Here is a 19,054-nt window from a genome sequence, read left to right as displayed (position 1 = left end):
TACAGAAACTCCCCCTGAGGAACCAAGTGATGCTGGCTTTGCCTTTCCATCAGGTGGTGCACCTTGCTCCATGTCAGCTGGGGATTGCCTGTGCCCTCTGGATTGGTTCCCAAGTGGTCTGAAGCCATGGTGGAGGCTGTCCAAATTGTGCTGGACTGAGCCTGTTTATAGGGGTACAAGAGTGTGTGTGCATTAACTACTCTAAGCAAGAACAGAGACTTCAGTTAATATTTTATATTAAGGGTAATTTATTAGCAGTATGAAGCAAAGTCAACATCACTGCATTAAAAACTCATGACACCCTGTAAACAGACCTCCCAGTGCTGTAAGCCATAATGCCAACTTCGCATATCTCTTAAAAACAAACTTTTACTGAGCAATAAAGGAAACAGTCATAGCAGCATTTTCTTTCTTGTATAACCTGTCATGGAAGAGTCCGTATCACTAAAGGCATCTATCTCTTACTGAAAGAAATAGAGCAGATAAACAACATATGCAAAAATTTCTGTGTTAATAAAAGACAGACAAATATTTAAAATCCTTACCATTTAATATATGCTACAAAGTTTCTTTTAAAAGTAGAATGACTTACACAATTTACAAATACACTGGATTCAGGTCTGTAGCAGAAGCATGTTCTAAGACAATCAACAGTTTAGGGTAAATATATACACACTGAATAACAGACATTGTGCTCTGCAACTGCTCTGTAAGACCTACAGTAAGTACACATTTAATAGTTAATAGGATGAAGAACATATATTTCCATATAAAATATTAACTGCTTTTGAATATTTTCAAAAACAAGATTTTAAAATTTTTTTATTATCTCCTTTTTGTAATCCATAGTTGAACACTTGCAATTTTAGCAGCAAGAATATTATGTGGCCAAGAAACAAGCTCACCACATAATCAGTAATAGCACTTTACAGTACAGTTGACAGTCCATTCACAAGACAGTTTGCAAACGTCAAAGCTTTTATACACTTGTTAAACATTTCTTCTGTAGAAGTCCCAATGTCCATCTGACTGCAGCAGTAGCACATACATACATTCCATATGGCAGATATCAGCATTACAGAATTAAACCCACCTTTAGATACATACACAGAATCCATGTGTAATTTCAGTACAGTACCTTCTTTATAAATCATTTTTGGGAAGCTCGCAATACATTCATACATAGTGAGGGTCCAGCAATCTCTGTGCTTTTGCCAAACCATCCATAATCCTATGAGAAGTTGGCCTCAAAGCCGTCTTTCCCACTGCAGTAAACTCCTTGAAGAAGCTGCTGGTAGGTAATGAAATAGATTACCTCAAGAGACTGACATTTGGTTTTACCCTCTTCGGCTTCACTGGACAGCTTCTGCAGAAAGTCTGCTTTCATACAGACTCAGTGCATGGTGCACAAATTCATACTGCTCGCTGGTCTGAACCATTCCACCCCTGGAAAGGAAACAAACTGCACTGAAATCTTATTTCTTAAGAATGCAACACACTCCAGCTCCTGCCAGCCCCATGACCACCAGATGACACAAGCCCTTTTCTCAGTTTTTGATTTACAATTTGCTTGAGTAAGTGGGGATACTTGTCAGAGCAGAATTACTTTCTTCACAGCTTATGGCATCCAGCACATGCCCAACATGAAGAATTCCCGGTTCCATCAGAGTAAGAATTAGAGAAGAAAACATGTGGAATCTACAGTGTTAAAACCTACATTTCAAATTCAGTATATTCAAAGAGAATTTTGCTCAATCACTTGGGCAAGGAAGGCCAGATACATGGATGCAGCATTACCACTGATGGAGCAAGGACGTATACAGAATCTGGCCTTTCATTTTTGTCCTTCACTAAAAATGTAACCTTCTGTGACCTGCAGATGGCCTGCACAGAGAACAGCTCTTCCTGTCCTCTTTCTAACGCCTACAATGCATCCTGTCTGAACAGCCACCACCTACAAAATTTTACAGCAGTGAATCATTTCACCACCAACAATGCAAAAGAGTTGAACTTAACCATAAAAAGAACTAGTTGCAGCCAGCTTGGATTAAATGCCTACTTCTTATACATTCACCAGGTAACAATTAATTCTTCAGGTCTAAGCATGAGGATCAAGTCCCAGATCTCCAGTACTGGTTACAGTGCGATAGAAAGGAGATGTCCTACAGGAGGTAGGTGGGATAGAAGTGTTACCATTTAGCTCTGAAATTAAAGTGAAACTCTTTCTGTCAATACTGAGGTACTCAAGGTCTCCCTTCTCATGGACCAAGGCCTCAAGTTTACTTTATACCACTTCTCTTATCTCACCTGCCAGGGTATTCAAAGCTATCTACTCTGCTTCTAGAAACAAGCCCTTGGTTCCTCCTCAGAGCACCCTGGAGCAGCTAGTTACCTTTGGGATGATGAAAGACCAAATGGCCTTAGTGAGAATGAAGACATTAAGATACGGGTCACATCTGGCTTCAGTTCATTGAAACATTTAAATTTGCGAGGTATTTGGATCCAGAGCACTGTTGGAACCAGATATCTTGCAGGAGCAGGTCTGAAAATCTCATGAGATCCCTAACAACAAATGTAGTACAGATATACCAAGCTATTTGAAAAACGGTGAAACTTCCACAACAAGTATTGTCCTTCAGTATTATTGAAGGTTATCTACAACCACAAGGTCCTTTTATTTTCTTCAGTGCTTCTGGATGGCTAAATGGCTATGGCAGGAAAATCATAATTAAAATAGTATGTACTTCTTTAGGCAAGTAAGCAGCAGTCTGTGTTCCTCCAATGAGCTCAGGCAAATATAGAACACCTTTTAGTGAGCCACATGGCTATTTATGATATGCTATTACTAGGAAGAAAATCACAGGCTATTAAATGGTCCCATCCAGCCCAAAATGAAGCACTCATAGTTTTGCCAACAAAGACATCCAGAAATTCTTAACTCTTGGCTGCCTTTTGCCTTCAGCTGCTTTCCTCTGTGCTTGTCCCCTGCCTGGAGATGCAGCGAGATACTAAAGGTGATGGGAGGGCTTTGCTCCGGTCCTCTGTGCTGCCTAGTCTCCTTCCTTCCTCCTGGCTGCTGCATCCTGCTCTGCCCACGCAGCCCCTTCCCAAACAGCTTCCCTCCCTGCCTTCCTCATCAATGTTCCCCCAAGATGTTCTCTAAGAGAGTGCACTTCCCAGGTTAGATCTGCTGTGTAGAAGGGGTGGGGGAGGGACCACATCCAGGGAGAAGAACTTAGCAGAAAGGGCAGGTTAAAACAATTTTGGCTGCACTAGGCTGTTTGTGGTGGTGATCCTTGCTCCTTCCTCTTCAGTGCTAAAAACCCCAGGAAAGCATGTGTAAGACTGTAGGGGCTGAGCCCAGCACCATGGTGTCTGCCCTGTGTTAGCAGGCACAATTTGGAGGTTACGATGCTTCTGAACCTTGTATGGGCAAACAGTCCATATCTCTGCCAGCTTAAGGGCATATGAGTCTTACTCAGAAGTTTAGACTACTTAGCCTTGTCAGTGCCATTATACACGGGATTTATTGAGCCACAGTACCATAAAATGGTTTAGATTGGTAGGGACCTTAAAGAGTACCTACTTCCAAACCCCCTGCCATGGGCAGGGGTATCTTCCCCTAAGATGAGGTTGCTCAGAGCCCCATCCAACCTGGCTTTAAACACTTCTAGGGATGGAAGGTAAAGAATTTCTTCCTATATCTGATCTGAATTTACTCTCTCTAAGTTTAAAGACATTATCTCTTGTCCTATCATTACAGACCCTGGTCGAAAGGCTTTCTCTGTCTTTCTTATAAGCCCCCTTTCATATTGAAATGCAGCAAAAACATGTCCCCAGATCCTTCTCCAGGATGAACAGCCCCACCTCTCTCAGACTTTCTTCACAGGAGAGGTGTTCTGTCCCTCTGACCATTTTCATGTCCCTTCTCTGGATCCACTGTAGCAGGCCCATGCCTTTTTTGTCCCTGGGGAGCCCAAACCTGGATGCAGCTCTCCAGGTGGGGTCTCACCAGAGCAGAGCAGAGGGGCAGAATCCCCTCCCTGGACCTGCTGGCCACACTGCTTTAGATGCAGCCCAAGATACACTTGCTTTTCTGGGCTCTAAGTGCACACTGCCAGCTCCTGTTCAATTTTTCATCTATCAATATCCCAAGTCCTTCTTACCTTCATTCTATGCAAGGCTCACATTTAATAGCAGGAATTATCTGTGATCCCAAGACATTGGCTTGTGGAAATGTCTGTGTGGAAGAGCATTTCAGGAGGAAATTTGCTCAAGGAGGGAGGTTTCCTCTCCTATGTCCCTAGTGTCCAGAAGGGATGTAGCCACAGCTACAGCACCTGTGGGTGTGCACCCTTTGTCTATTTGCTAGCCTGCACTGTCAGCTACTCTGTGAGCTGCTGGGCTCTCTGCCTCTGAGACTCTTTGGGCTGTCGCTTGGAAGAAACAGACCCTGGTATCCTGAGGTCTCAGAGATTGTGACCATCTTTGCTCGGGTAGCAGTGAGTGCATAAAAGGTCCTTTACCCTGCCCTCTGGCTTGCTGCTAGTGCAGCTGCATGCAGTCTGCTCCAGAATTAATGCGATGCAGGGTTTGGGATTATTTTTTTTTTAACCTGAGGCCATTAGTCAAAACACTTAAACAATGAATTGACGCACACTGAAAACTCTTTTCATCCTGTCTGAGGAGCCAAGAGCAAAGTTATCGGATGTCATTCCAAGAATGTGCCTTTAAGGTTAAGAATGTGCAAAGTTTCTCGATGTCACAGTAAGTCTTGAAGATGCCTCACATCAAACATTTCCTGTTTCTGTTGCAAAATATAAAAAATGAACTGGGAAAAAAAGCAAGCTGAGCAGGCCTGTGGGTCTGTCTTTTTACAAATTCACACAGACCATGGCTGTATTTACATCCTGGGCCAATATTTTGAGTGGATTGTCCATTTTTTCATATCAGCTCAGCGCTGATGATTACTGTCAGATCCATTCACCCCTTAACTTACACTAAACAGCTAACAAGGAAGTGGTACCTGGACATACCCTACCTAGGAACAGCTCTGTCCTGTCTCAATCTCTGTTGGAGTGCTTATTTAAAACTCTCTTTCCAGGGAGAGTCACATGGGCCATTAATTAAACTATTTTCCAGCATAACTTTTTGCCACCATATGCAATTTGTCTGGATGCTTGTTTGGTTTTCATTGAACATGCTGGGCAATAGGAATGCATTGGTAAGTCACTACAACACTACTTGTGAGTCCCTCAAGTCAGCTCTTTTCTTTTTCCTATTGCGCGATTCACTTTGGTAGAAATGTGGTCATGGACCCATGTGATAAAAAATAAATCCACATAAGAGTGGACATCCCTGAGTGTGTTGATTCCAAAAATACTCAGTGTACCTCCTCCTAGGCCATCCTACTCTCCTTTCTTTTTTTTTTTTTTTTTTGAGTGCAATGTGATGCATGAAGAAAAAACTGCTGGCCAGCATATAAATGAATAAATGAGGAAGACAGCCTCAGCACTGATCCTGCTCCGCTCATGACTGTACCCCACTGCTAACATTGGCCATCCTGGCAGTGTAACACCATGATGGCCACAGCCAGCTCTTGCAGCCAGGCCTAGTGGGCTTTAAGTTCATTTTGCCAGCTTCATGGCATGTGTAATGACCCTGTCTCACACATTAGCTGCCAATGACCACCATTTCAGGACTGTGACAACAGGGGAGGCCAGTCTTATTGAGCTTTGTCCATGTAACAATGACTCTTGGCCACTTTATGGACCCATGATCTGATAGGGCTGGCAGTGGCTACTGTAGTCTTAGGGGCTGCTAAGCTTTGCCTTAATAATCATGACTATAAACTGACTGCCTGGTCAGTGAGATTCATTCTGCAATATGCCCAATTGGAAAAAAAAAAACCAAGAAAAGAAGACAGGTTTTGGTTACTGAGTTTTATCCAGAAAAATGTCTTTAAAAATTAAAACAGAGACATACTCTTTGTCTCAGGCAATGCCAGCGAATATGAAGCAAGATCTCTATAGTCTATACAACCTGAAACTTGAAAAAATACAGAAATGTACAAATCACAATATTTAACAATTCTTATAACAAGCTTTGTGTCATGGAAATTGCTGTTATGAATGTTATATTTGGGTCAGATTTCCATTCTCTTTCCAAGTTTATCTAGGATACTAATATGTAAAAGAAAGTTCATTAGGCAGACCCACTCAATAAAATTGTGTTGTCAGTTAATAATGCTGAAAATCTGGGTTGTTTTTTTATGTCTGAAACAAGGATATTAAAAGAGGCAGCTGAGACCAGAGTTTGCTTTCACTTCTCTATAATGGATTGCAAAGCAATGAGAAAAAGATTTTTTCATAATAGAAATACTAAAATGGGGAAGAACTCTTCAAACCTTTCTCAATAAGACAGATAGATATTCAGAAAAGAGGTTTGGAAATTTGCAGTTGGTAATTTAAAACAGAGTAAGCATTTTTCTCTCAGCTATTCCTTCTTATTTTGTCGCTGAGATTTTTAGGTCAATAACTCCCCTTGGAAAATTTTACACTCCGAGTGGCTCATGTCGCCCTGTAAAGCTCATATTACAATGTCTAGTATGATGAAGCCATATGGGAGGGGAAGGCAGAGGACATAATCCATAAATACAGTCAACTGTATGGATTCTGGTCCTTCTGCACTTCGTGGTTCTAGTACCTTTCAGAGATTTTCACAACATGAAAAATTCTATATTAACCCTCTGACCTAAGCTATTTTTCAGCATTTGCACCCTATGTATTTTTTTCATTTAAAGAAGACACGCATGTCAGAAGCAGTTTAGATACTTGCAAGGAGATTATATGAACTGTACCTACAGCAGAAGAGGACACTCCTCTATTCTTGGTGCAACTCTGTTTATTTACTTTATACAAAATCCTGTTTCTCCAAGCAGAAGAAGAAAGAAAAGTACAACCCAACCAACAGCTTCCACTGTGCACAATACCCACATCCTCCTTCAAAACACAAATCCCTCTTCAGCCATGGTTTCACAAAACAAAGCACTCTGCAACAATGCTGGCTTACACTGTTCCTGCTCCCAAGCTGTGAATTCACTCAGGGAATTGATCTGACTTCAGAAAAGTCTGGAACCAATGCCTTGGTATTTTCTTAGGCTGAGTAAATCTGCCAACTCAATTCAAAAGGACCCCCAGCAGAGCTGATGAAATAGCAACAACACCAGATTTGTCTTTCTCCAGTGCTCAAAGAACCTACACATTCAGTGAGCCTGGATTTCTTTGTCAACCCAGGCTGAAAGAAAATCCCTTGTCTCCAGATTGCCTCACTTCTCTTGTGTCCCAATGGGATGATGCGGACAGCAAGCAGAAAATTTTACTGGGGGAAAAGAGAAGTGGCAAGTGCCCGGCAACTAAAGGGTTGTCATTTCATTCAATTTAAGTTTCACCCAGAAAACACTATGATTCCTTATTCAGGACTTAAATGCATATGTTACCTTGATTATTCAGTTAATGTGGTCATAAAAGTCAGCAAAAGCAATGGCAGCCAGTAACATTCAACTGTGAAAATGTTTTCAGAATCATTATTGAATAATTACTGATCATTACCAAATCATTTTGGTAATTATTTCAGAATCACTGACTGATTTGTGGTTCTTCTGGAACTCACCGATCCATTCGTAGCTGGCAGACAATGCTCAATGCATCTACAACTCCCTCTTCCTTTAACTGCTGACAACCAATGGCTGTGGCAATAAAACATCCAGTTCTTCCTATACCAGCACTGAAAAAAAGGCAAAATTTAAAAGGAGAATGAAGTTCACAGATCCAGAAACTACATGGAAAACACTAAATAGCTACGAAAATAGAATAAAAAAAAGAAACTTGGAACTGCTACAACCCACAGTTCCTGGGTGCATGTCCAGCAAGGATGACTTCTCAGCTCACTTTCATAGAGAGAAATGAAAGTGTGCACTGTTCCAGCAGTCCAGTTGTGGGTATCGTGAGGCTTACATTTTTTTCACATTGCTCACAAGTGTATGGTAAGAAAACCAAGTTTCATTAGCACTACAAAATCTGAGTATTCTCAGGCCCAGTCCAAGCAAATGATGGAGATATGTACTGAAAAGGAGGAGAAACCAACCTAAAACCAAAATTCAGTAGGGCTTTATGTTTAAAGTCCTCAAAGTATACAGGGGTTCTGCTAACCATACCTCTAACCATGGAGGCAAAAAGGACCTATACCCATGCTGATGAAGTTAACTCTCTCTCCTGTGATTCTGCAGGATGGTGAAGGACTTGGTGCCATAGCTCTCCAGGTTTTCTTGATGCCTGCTGGGAAGCAGCCATTTTGGCATTTTTTTTATCCCTGAGGCCTCAACAATTTTGGGAATCTCTGCCCCACTTTGTTGCTTGCTTAAGTAATGTAGAATGCAGTGCACCTCATGGCTTTCATGCTGGATGGCAGGAAAATAGGTGGAAAATGTTAAAAAATTAATTTGGGGTCCAGGTCTTCACTCAGACAAAAAGGGAAGAAACTGTCTGACTGGAAAATGGAGTGTGAGATTTGTAGACCATAGTGAACATATAGACAGCTGAGTTGTGACTGAAGAACCATGAATTTTAATCACAACTGGGATGATATCTTAATCACAATTGAGATGATATCTCTCTTTAATCACTAATAAATTGCTGCCCATGCTTAACGACCTTACTGTCATATCACTCATCTCAGACAGCCATCCCAATCTTCTGAAGACCTTCATTACGGAAGATCTGTACTAGAAAAAGGGCAATCTCAATAGCTATCCACAGATTTCTGCATTGTTAGGGAAACTACAATCCCTGATAAATACAGCTGCATAAAATTTGGGAAAGTTGCTTATTCATCACATTCTAGTTTTCAAAAATTATGTGTGGTTCAAATCTGTCTTCCATTTCTCTAAATCTCCTAAATATGGAAATGGGAAGAAATTGTTCAAGATGAAAAGTTCTGATTTAATGTACTTCTAGGAAAAAAAGAAATATTATCCCAACTGTAAGAGATGTATCGTCACTGTTATGACACAAACAAGTAAGAAAATACTGATTTTATTTTTACTTTCTGTTTTGATTCATCTACTTCTTTCCACCAATATAACAAATCCAGTGCTATTTCCCATTATTTAAATTGCAACATGGGGTAATGAATCAATATAAAGCAATAAAATCGAATTATTAGAAGGTCATCCTCTGGTGCATTATAGTTTGTGTGAATAAAGCTCTATTCTTGAGTACTGAAAAACACTTTGCTCTTGAATATCCAGCCAACTGCTTTTGTGAAAATGCTCACAAATTGCAGTACTGATGTGTTTTGGTCTCCAAATTTGTACCTGATTCTTGCTCCTCAAAAGTGACTTGCTTTGCAATATGCTTTGCCTACTGGTCACTAAAAAAGTCAATTAACATGAAGAGGAACTGGGGAATTTTGTTTTCCCCCAAACACATTCTTTAGGAGGGCTATTTGATGCAATTTGCTGCAATTTGCTGCAGCCTTGCTTTAGGCAGTCACTTAAGAGAAGGGCTGGCTAATTACCTGCAGTGCACAACAACAGGCCCTCTGCCCAGTGATTCCAGCCTGTCCTGTTCCACGTCCAGCATGAGCTGCAGCAGAGGCTGGGCGCTGTCAGGGGTTTTGTGGTCTGGCCAGGACGTGTACCAGTAGTGCTTCACGCTGCGGGACTGATTCCCTTGCTGGAAAGAACACCAAGACTTTATATGAACAACTGTATTCTTTTTATTTCTTATACTGTTATGGTAAAAAGACAGTAAAAATGTTAAGAGAGATTAAACAATTTTTTATATTAGACGTGGAGGATGTAACTGATGTGCTTCCAGGCACACAATTATAAGAAGGGTTTGTGCACCTGAAAACTTGGCTGGTTTTTCCAGCTGTGTATATTCTGTTTTATGACTACTGACTTTTCCAGCTGTGTAAGTTCTGTTCATTTGGCTACTGACTTCATGAGTGTATTGTCAATTGGGAATTGTCAGATGTCTGTGTTATATCAGCAACAACATCTCCAGAGAATAGCTTGATGTGGGCTTCTGAATGTCTAAATTATTATGTATTTCTTTCTTTAAAGGTCATTATAATGTTCTGATACTAAAATTACAAGAGTTTTGAAGTTAAAGATGTAGAAGAGCTGCCCTTCTAGATTAACAAGATATCCCAGTTTGTTCAGTTATTTTCTCCAAAAGAGTCTGCTACCACTTACTTCAACAGGGGGCTAAATATGGGCTAGGGTAATTAGTACTGGATGATATAATTTCTGCTCACTTCTCAGTGCTGGAGATGAAACACTACACAAATTTTCCCAATACATTATGTATTGTAATGCTCTATCAGGAGCAGCAGGTCAATCTGATAGCATGAGAGTGTAATAGGGAAGTTAACTCAGAGGAGGAGCATCTGTCCTATTTTGCACAATTAATGTTTAGTGAGAACCAGGAAAGCATGAAGATTTCTTTATATACTTCTTTTTAGCCTCTCAGATAGGTTGTAGTTGCACTCAGCACACAACATGAGCAGCGTATCTTTCTTTAGAACAATGCTATGCTAGTTCTGTCATTAACTAAAATCCCTTTACTTTGCCTTGGCAATGCTAAAAGGGCCTCAAAACAAATGCAATTCAAGAAAATGAAACTTGCACTCTTTTTTGAAGCCTTTTTTATTGCCAGAGTCATACAAAGTGGCAATACAATAAGTATTCCAGTACTTTGGCCTCAACCCTACCTTGCAGCTTCATAGCTCCTGCAAAAATTTACACCCTTTAAAAAAGCCAACACTTTATTGTTAAACACTTGTTTAACTTCATTTAGCAATAAAGAAAAGAGAGCATTGTGAATGATGCTTCTCAGATGCAGATTATTACCTTTATTGTAAGCTGACGGACAGTGTAGTTTTTGCATTCTTGCACACTGTTAACAAGGACTTCAACCTTCCCATAGATTCCTCTTTTTTCTGGCCAATAAAGCACACATTTCTGGAAAGCAAGCATCACTGTCATCAAAAAACTGAATCCTGGAGCCATATTCATATCTAATTTTTACACAGAATGTATTATTCTGCAAAATTCAGATGAATGCAACTGAAGTGTTATTCATGTCAGGAGTATTCCTAGATAAGATTTTGCATAGTTTTTACTGAATGACTTAGGCCTGGTTTTCAGGATCTGAGTTTTACAGTATAGATCTCTTCCACAGAACAATTTGCACAGCTGTTTTTATTCTTAAAAGCTCAGTGAAGTTCAGTTATAGGAATTGTTTTCCACATTCAAAATTAAAGAGTTTTTTTCCTAGAAAACTCCAAAATTCAACTTTTGAAGTTTTGTCTTTCCAAATGGGATTTCCTTTTGAGCAAGAGATTCAAAATTTGTCCTCTGCTCACAAGACTTTTAATCCTATTTACTCTCCTGGGCCCCTTTTACAAGAAAGCATTTAAATGTGTCTTTAGATCTTACTAAACTCAATTTGACTTAATGTGCATGTTAAAGTATTTTGAAGAACCTGAGTTGTTTTACTGTACAACTTTTTGGAAATTAGTGTTAAAAAAATTCTTCAGTCTTGCTAGAGCTACACAAAATTTTATGCAGAATTCTCAATGAATCAATAGTTTTACACTATTTCAGCAGTTTATCTGATGAACTTCTACTAAAAAGAAGATGAAGAAATAGTATTTACAAGGCAAATAATTTAACATTCTCCTTGCAATAATTTGCTTATATTCTTCACTATTCATTTAAATTAGAGTATCTCCACAGGCTATATGAAAGCAAATATCTCTCTATTGCATAATTACTTTTCTAGAAATGGATGCTTATTCTCTTAAGAAAATATTTCACATTTTCTGAAATAATGCTGCCCAGTCCCACTCATTCATTAAGTAAAAAGACTCCCCAACATTTAAAGGAAACCTTCTATTTTAATATCCAATACACAGGTATAAAAACCCAACCAACCAAATAAACAAACAAACAAAAAACCCTCAAACCCCAAGAGTACAGTTCTACAATAATAGCAGTCCCAGAAAGACCTTGTTTGTATTTCCTCATAAACTCTTGCTGAAGCAACTGGTATACATGTAGATAGATAGTAGCCTACATTATGCAGCAAAATGAAACAATACCTTTAATATAATCAATTGTCATAAAGCATAACTTCCAGTAAATATTGCTAAAAATTATCCAGAAAAACAATCAGTGGAATGCAAGGCTTTACCACCAGGTGTGATATTTAAGTTTCTGCTTGATAACCCAATAGTGGATTGAACTGAATCACTTCAGTTGTATAAATGCTTTTCTAAAAATAGATGCTCATTACCTTGATAGTGTAAGGTGTGTGAAAGCCACATTTCCTGAAATAATGCTGGCCCTTCTGACTGGCTTCGTTCAAATCCTGTCTTTTGCAGAACTACTCGAACATCCTAAATTTGCTGTCTCCCCGAAGAGATCAAGAATGGCAATAAAATACTCAGAAATTTGTATGAAAAATAGTGTTCACAAGTTCCACAGTCTACCCATGTGACACATAGAGTTACTATCATCTGCCAGATCTCCAGTTCATGCCCCTCCCTGGGAGTGTAGTTTTCAGTGCTAATATGGGAAAAAGAAAAGTCTAAATACACAATTGTGCCCTGACAATCAACAATAGTTGAGTAAACTCCTGAGACTTCTTGATAAATGTGAGCATGCAATGCTCACTACAAAACCTTCAGGCACTCCAGAGGAGTGTTTTTCTTGACTCTTTCCCAGAACTGGAATTGGCAACTTGTGCTGGGTGGACAATGAAATGTAGCTGTTCATTAAAATAACTTTCATTTAACAGTCTATCTACATTTAGTGAGATACAATGGATTATTTTTAACACTGTTGCTGTGCATCCTTTAAAAATACTGCTTGTTGCTGCTTTAAAAATAGCCTTGAAAATACAGGTGGGATAAGCTGATGCAAGCACTTCCAAGGAGTGGGGAATGAACATGTTTTTGAAACTTAACTGAAAAAAGGGAAAAAAGATGGTAGTAGGAGTGATAAATTATCAGATATACATAAAAGAATATACAAAATCTCAGGACCATAATAAAAAAAAGTAAACTGCCTCAAGCTGTTACTTGTACATAAAAGAAAATTCTTCTCTGGTAGGAACATTTAAAACCTGTTCAAATATCTGATATAGTGGACGAAGTGTCTGGTGCCCAGCTTCATGTGTGCAAGCAGTAAAAACTCACTGCACACAGTATTTATCAGAAACAACCAAACATGGCCCCTCCCCACCCCCAACTAAACATTCCCTGACAAACAGGAAGTTTATACAAGAAACACTCTCTCACATGACTTTTAATTGATTTCAGCCTTTGCCCTTCCCCCTGCGACCGGGCTGCAGGCTTGGGTTTCCTTCCATTCCCTCTCCTGTCTCCTGGCATGCCCTATGCCATGCCCACTGGGTGCCAAGCTTCATGGGACTGCTCCTGAGGTGGATCTCCATAACTGAGTGGGATCTGGCCCTGCCATGGTCTGGGGCTGGCACCTGTGATTTATCACAGTCAATGTTTTCAACTTGCCAGAACTGCGCCTACTGCAGCCGGGTGCCCAGCTCTGCCAAATGGAGGGAGGCTGCCCCAGGTGACATGGTGTTTACTGCCTTTACATTCTCTGGATTTGAACCCTGAACAAAATGATTTAAAAAATTCTCAAATATTTGTGCAGTTGCTTAACTTCAACTCTGCTTCTGGGGTATTTCTCCATATAGCTATGCCTGTAAATTTATACATTAAAGGTACGAATAACACAACAGTAAGGAGTAACAACAGCAAAGCTTCAATTCCAGAATCCCTTTTTACTCCTGCCCTCTATTTACTGTCACTACCAACTCAAGCATGAGATGTACACTTTAAGGGGGCTTGCAGGATTTGCCTTCATATACTGAAATCCTCACAGTTAGCACCAAATCTTCCTAAGTTTTTTGAAAACCTGTATATGGTACCAACGCTCAACTTTAATAAGTAATCTTCAAGGAGGTTTATGTGAAGTCTGTAAAAGGTAGGATTTCTGAATTCCAAAATCTACTTGGCTGTACATATGTAGACCGTATATAGACCAACTGGGAAAAAATGTTACATGAAATATGCCATGAGCTTTAAACAGTGAGTTAACAAGATTGTCCTAGATAATTACTAGATTATCTAATTACTAACAAGATTTGCATTATCAGAGTAATCTGATGCATCAGGCAGTATTAGTTCTCTATTCTTGCAGAATGTTGTACAAGATTCTTTACTTACACTTTCCAAAATGTTTCCTGCTTAACAGGTAATGTTGCTAGTAAGTTTTGAAGGCAGAATAAATGCTTATTATTGATGTAGTATATAGGTCAATGACAAAAATCAGCTGATACAACAGAAGTCTATAAATTTCTCTATGAAATTATATATATATATATATCTATATGTATGTCTGTGACATTCTTACATCCCATGTATTTATCCAAATTCCACTGCTCAGTTGTTCCAACTAAACTCAGTAATATATGAAAATTGTATGTGCCTTGTGTATAAAGCTTTGAAAGACTGTGTTCTAGAATATTAGTACAGAATTAGAGATGGTCACCTTCACTTAGTGATTTATCTCATTCTCTCAAAATTCTCTCACTCTCTGGAAGTGACTACTGCTCTTCAGTGACCACAAAGGGTACCTCAATTACTAGATGAGATGTGTTTTTCCTCATAGTAACTCCAAAATCATGGCCTAGTTTCCAAGTTTCTCACCACTTATTCAGGCAGAAACTCCTTTGCTCTGGACTCTCCTTGCACAGGGAGATTTTCAATTTGTTCAGACATTCTGCAGTTTTGGGGACAGGTTTTACAAATTCTGCATGTTTCCTTTGTACAGCTGAAATATTTTTCTCAGCACTCTACGCTCATCTCTTAATCAATCTTGCAAAAACTCATACTACAGCAAGTCTAAACCATTTTTTCATCTAAAACATGGAAGTAACCCTATAGTAACCTTTAAACATCATAATTTTGCACAATTTCCATCACTAATGCAAATTTGTTACATCAGTATCTTGAACTAGGACACTAATATCCCAAATAATTTTTTGATGCAAAATAAATTATTTTATTGTTGAGATTAAGGTTTTTCATGTGTCTCTTATTTGAGAGATCCTTTATTATACATTACTTGATACATTACAGTACATCATAGTTCAAATGAAGACTGAGTGGTGTTACACCAGCTGAAGAATATGGCCTACACGCAGGAGTCATGTATGGAGGTTTATTTGTTCAGGAGTGAACGTGGATGAGTGGATAAATATGCTTGCAGATATGAAGGTACTTGTATGTCTGTATACTGCAGATGTACCTCCCTGAAAATGATGGAAATAAAGCAGACCCCAGAAAGGAAAAAATACCAAGTGTTACTATGCTAAATAAGATCTGCTATTGCCTTCTCTATAGAGGGCAAGTATTTTAGCAGTGAAGATAATACACTGAGCAAGGCCAGTAAGAGTTTGCTTTCTTTTCAATGGCAAGCAAGGTATCAAGAGGAACCTGCTGACAGTGGGAGAGCTCCTAAGGTTTCTAGACAGGACAGCTTGCACAAACACAGCCTCTCTATATAGCCTGGGAACAACTTGAGATTCCTCACCCTTTCTATGTGGAGGAAATTACCATTGCTAGGCACAACAATGCCTATAAACACCAGTGCCTAGAGCCTGCGTAACTCAGGTAAACACAGAGCTTCCTGACATGATGAAAACCACTGGGCACTTCTTTCAAGTCATTCTTCTTACACAGTGTCAGATGTGAGTGTTTAAACAGTCAGCATTTCCTCAGTGAAATACTTACTCTTTTGGTCTATTAGCTTGGTCCATTGCTATGCTTTCATGATGACTCCTAAATGTGGGATTCTCAACACCTCTTTGAACAGTCTAGTGCAAAATGGCACCTGGTTTGGGAATAGGTCTTGGGACATTTTACAGGACCCACCTACTTTTCATATACAGTTTCTTAAAATCCCCTGGATTTTAAGTTCATGTTAGAAGTCCAAACTCATGCTGAGAAAGAGGGAAGCATCAATCAAGGGCAGAAAAAAGAAGATTATGTCTACTGTGTTCATATTTAAATGGAACAGTGAGTTTGAGCCCTGGGAATGCACTCAGACTCTTGGTCCTTGATCACTCAGACTAGAAACTTTGCCTGAATAAACTCTGTTGCTCTACCATCATGCACCTGAGTTTGAATAGCAGGAGTGTGAATATAGCAGGGGAAATACAGCCCTGGTACTTAGGTGGCTGTGTGCTGAGATGTGATTGAGGCACCTACCTGGAGCTGGGAATCATTACTAAGTCTGGACTCAAGAAGAAAGTCCATCTCCTTTATTTCTGACTCTCTCTTGCCCACAAGCCCTGTAAGCCACTTCTTTAGCATTCAGTCTCCAGAACAGGTTTTTTATTGGCCTTCTGCATGGGAGAGTGATTTTTGTTTGCAATTTTTGGTAGTCAGAAATATGGGCACTGGCACTATCAAAGAAAGCCTGACAAAAATTTACATGATTACTAAATAAAGATATTGAAGATATAGTTTGGAATTGATGCAAAAGTCATGGAATGCATAACAGGCAGTTAGTTGGCCATTAGCCACTAAAATAAAATTGTCAAGTCTAATTGATACCAAGGTAAAGAGTATAATTTCAATTCTGTCTAAGTTCCTCTGTGGTGTTGGCATCTGGGAGCCCAAAGTGTATTTCTGGGATGGTCCAGAAGATTTGTAACATTGGGAATGGATTAAATCCCTGACATTATAGCAAAGTGCAAACTTCAGCCATGTCAAAAAAAAACCTGCTAATCACAACATTAACCATCTAGTCTTTATATACCAGAATGTAAAAACAAAGTACAGAGGTGACCAACAGATAAATGAGGTCTTTTAAAAAGTTAGGAAGCCAACAGCACGGATCTAGAAAATGGAATTCTTTTTTGTAATACATAATGTCCTACAATGGCTATGCTATTACACTTGATGTACTTGGCTACCCTCATTATTTTTCACTTATCTTATTAATAGATTATTTAAGAAGCAGTTATCTGCTAGCTTCCTTCTGTATCTTTTAAAGTCCCTTCTACAGTATGCAACCACAGGAATAATTTCTCAGTTTTGCCAGTTGTCATACCTCATTTTTTTCTTTCAGCTTTGTGATCATAACAATGACAGGGCTGTCTTCTTGCCAAACCATCTGCCAGAAATCATTCACGGTATTAATCATGGGTCCCTGAGTTGCAATGAAAGCCTTCTCTTTACCTCCATATCCCTAGTTTAGAAACAGACACAAAAGCATTTACTTTAAATTCATGTGATCAATCTATATTGCAGGTGAATAAAAGAACAGAAGGGGCAGAAAAATTAACCTGGAAAAGAAAAAAAAAATTAACTGAAAGAAGTTACTACTAAAAGTAGAGCAGATCAGAAATTTTTCAGTAGAACAGTTTTTTCTCTGGAAACCAATCTGATGAACTCCTGAGAATACAACAATTCCTCTCAAATTTCCCTGCTTATTTGGCTTCTTTTAGATAACTCCCTTCTTCAAGTTATTGGGACTTTCCTCATCCAGTGGTACTTTAATCTATAATTTAAATTGCAGCAGTGTTTTCAAGCTAGTTTATAGTCAATAAGCCACAGGAAAGAAAAGAAGAACTATAAAACTCATAATTACAAAGACTCTGCTATACATGTTTTCTAAGGAAGAAGAGCCTTTATGAAACTTTATAGGAAGGACAACCTATATAGGGAGTATAGGGAGTTCCAAGACATACATGAGCGTTCAGGAAGTCAAAGAAAGGTCAGAAAAACAGTGAGGAAGCAGAAGAGAGGGAAAGACAAGAAGAAATGGGAAAAACAAGACATATCTTCTTATTTTTTGCATGAAAAGGAGAAGTTATGGTTTTGTGCAGTGACAGGGTGCCCAGCAGTAATGCAGGAGAGAGCCTGGCAATGTCTGAAGGGAATGAGTGAATGGAAAACAGCATGAGGTGGTGTGGGATCCTCTGGCCTTCAGTCTTCCTTTTGGGAGCCTTTCTTCATGACAGCTGCTACTTATTGCATGAACCAGTGGGATAATCCTGAGCTGGCACAAACTGTCCTCCAGCCACTCACCAATCTGCCTGAACATACTTTGTCCAAGCCAGGTCTGTCAGGATCCCAGCAACCCCAATGATTTTGGATACATGGATGTGAAATTTCATTTCATTTCATTGCTGGGTTGCATTTTTATCCACAGTTGTTGGTGTTAGTAGCAGGAGGAATCACCTTATGTGAGAGTGAAGGGTGCTGGCATAGGGAAAAGGGAGACCTCAGAGGACTCAACATATGGCCTGGCTCTTGGATATGAGGTCACTGCTGTCCAAATAGAACCACTCTGCTTACTTACATGATGATGTCTTCATAAGAAATGAAGAAAGTACAGGATGCAAAGTGAGGCAGGGTAAGGGGCATGGTGCTGTGTACCTACACATTATATACTGTTAATTAAAGAAGCAACATCATTGTAGAGCTCTGTGGCCAAATTTTCATTGCACTATTACTTTTATTCCAGGTGAGGGTCTGGATAATAACTCCATAGAAAACATTTAATTTTGTAGGTAGAGGATTACACTCCAAAAATATGACTGAATTAGTTTCTTTGTAGTCTATTTAGCATATATTCTGTCATGAGTTCAAGAAAGCTCTGTGTGCAGGTGTGTGTGTCTGTGTGTGTGATCAAGGACTATAGCACACCTGACACTTAGAAATACTGCTTTTGATCAGGATTCATGCTGGTTATGTCATTGTGTCATGTGACCAGTGAATGGCTGTGTTGTGGGCACATGTGAATATTTAACTTGTCTGTTTTTGTTCCTTTTCACAAACTTGTTACAGTATTTATTTAATTACTTAACTGTTAATTTCAGGACTATCAATTGGTATCTTGAAAGTACTGGTATGTGTCACTGTTAAAAGGTAGCCCTCTTTACTATAA

At 39.3% G+C, this 19,054-nt stretch overlaps 1 protein-coding gene across 1 annotated transcript in view; it reads right to left on the bottom strand.

The window, feature by feature from the left end:
* Positions 1–224: 224 nt before the first annotated feature.
* The window catches only part of PTPRR (protein tyrosine phosphatase receptor type R), a 139,222-nt gene continuing 120,392 nt past the window's right edge, over positions 225–19,054 (bottom strand). Inside the window, exons 10-14 of the mRNA XM_066549636.1 lie at positions 17,213–17,350; positions 10,916–11,026; positions 9,577–9,734; positions 7,672–7,785; positions 225–1,446 (exon numbers count right to left, since the gene is read on the bottom strand). Of these exons, the coding sequence (XP_066405733.1) occupies positions 1,353–1,446; positions 7,672–7,785; positions 9,577–9,734; positions 10,916–11,026; positions 17,213–17,350 (615 nt within the window). The 3' untranslated portion in view covers positions 225–1,352. The remainder of the gene's footprint in view (positions 1,447–7,671; positions 7,786–9,576; positions 9,735–10,915; positions 11,027–17,212; positions 17,351–19,054) is intronic.

Source organism: Molothrus aeneus, chromosome 5, assembly GCF_037042795.1.
Source record: "Molothrus aeneus isolate 106 chromosome 5, BPBGC_Maene_1.0, whole genome shotgun sequence".
Lineage (NCBI taxonomy): Eukaryota > Metazoa > Chordata > Aves > Passeriformes > Icteridae > Molothrus > Molothrus aeneus.
Note: the sequence above shows the minus strand (reverse complement) of the source record. Positions and strands in the feature narration are given on the sequence as shown.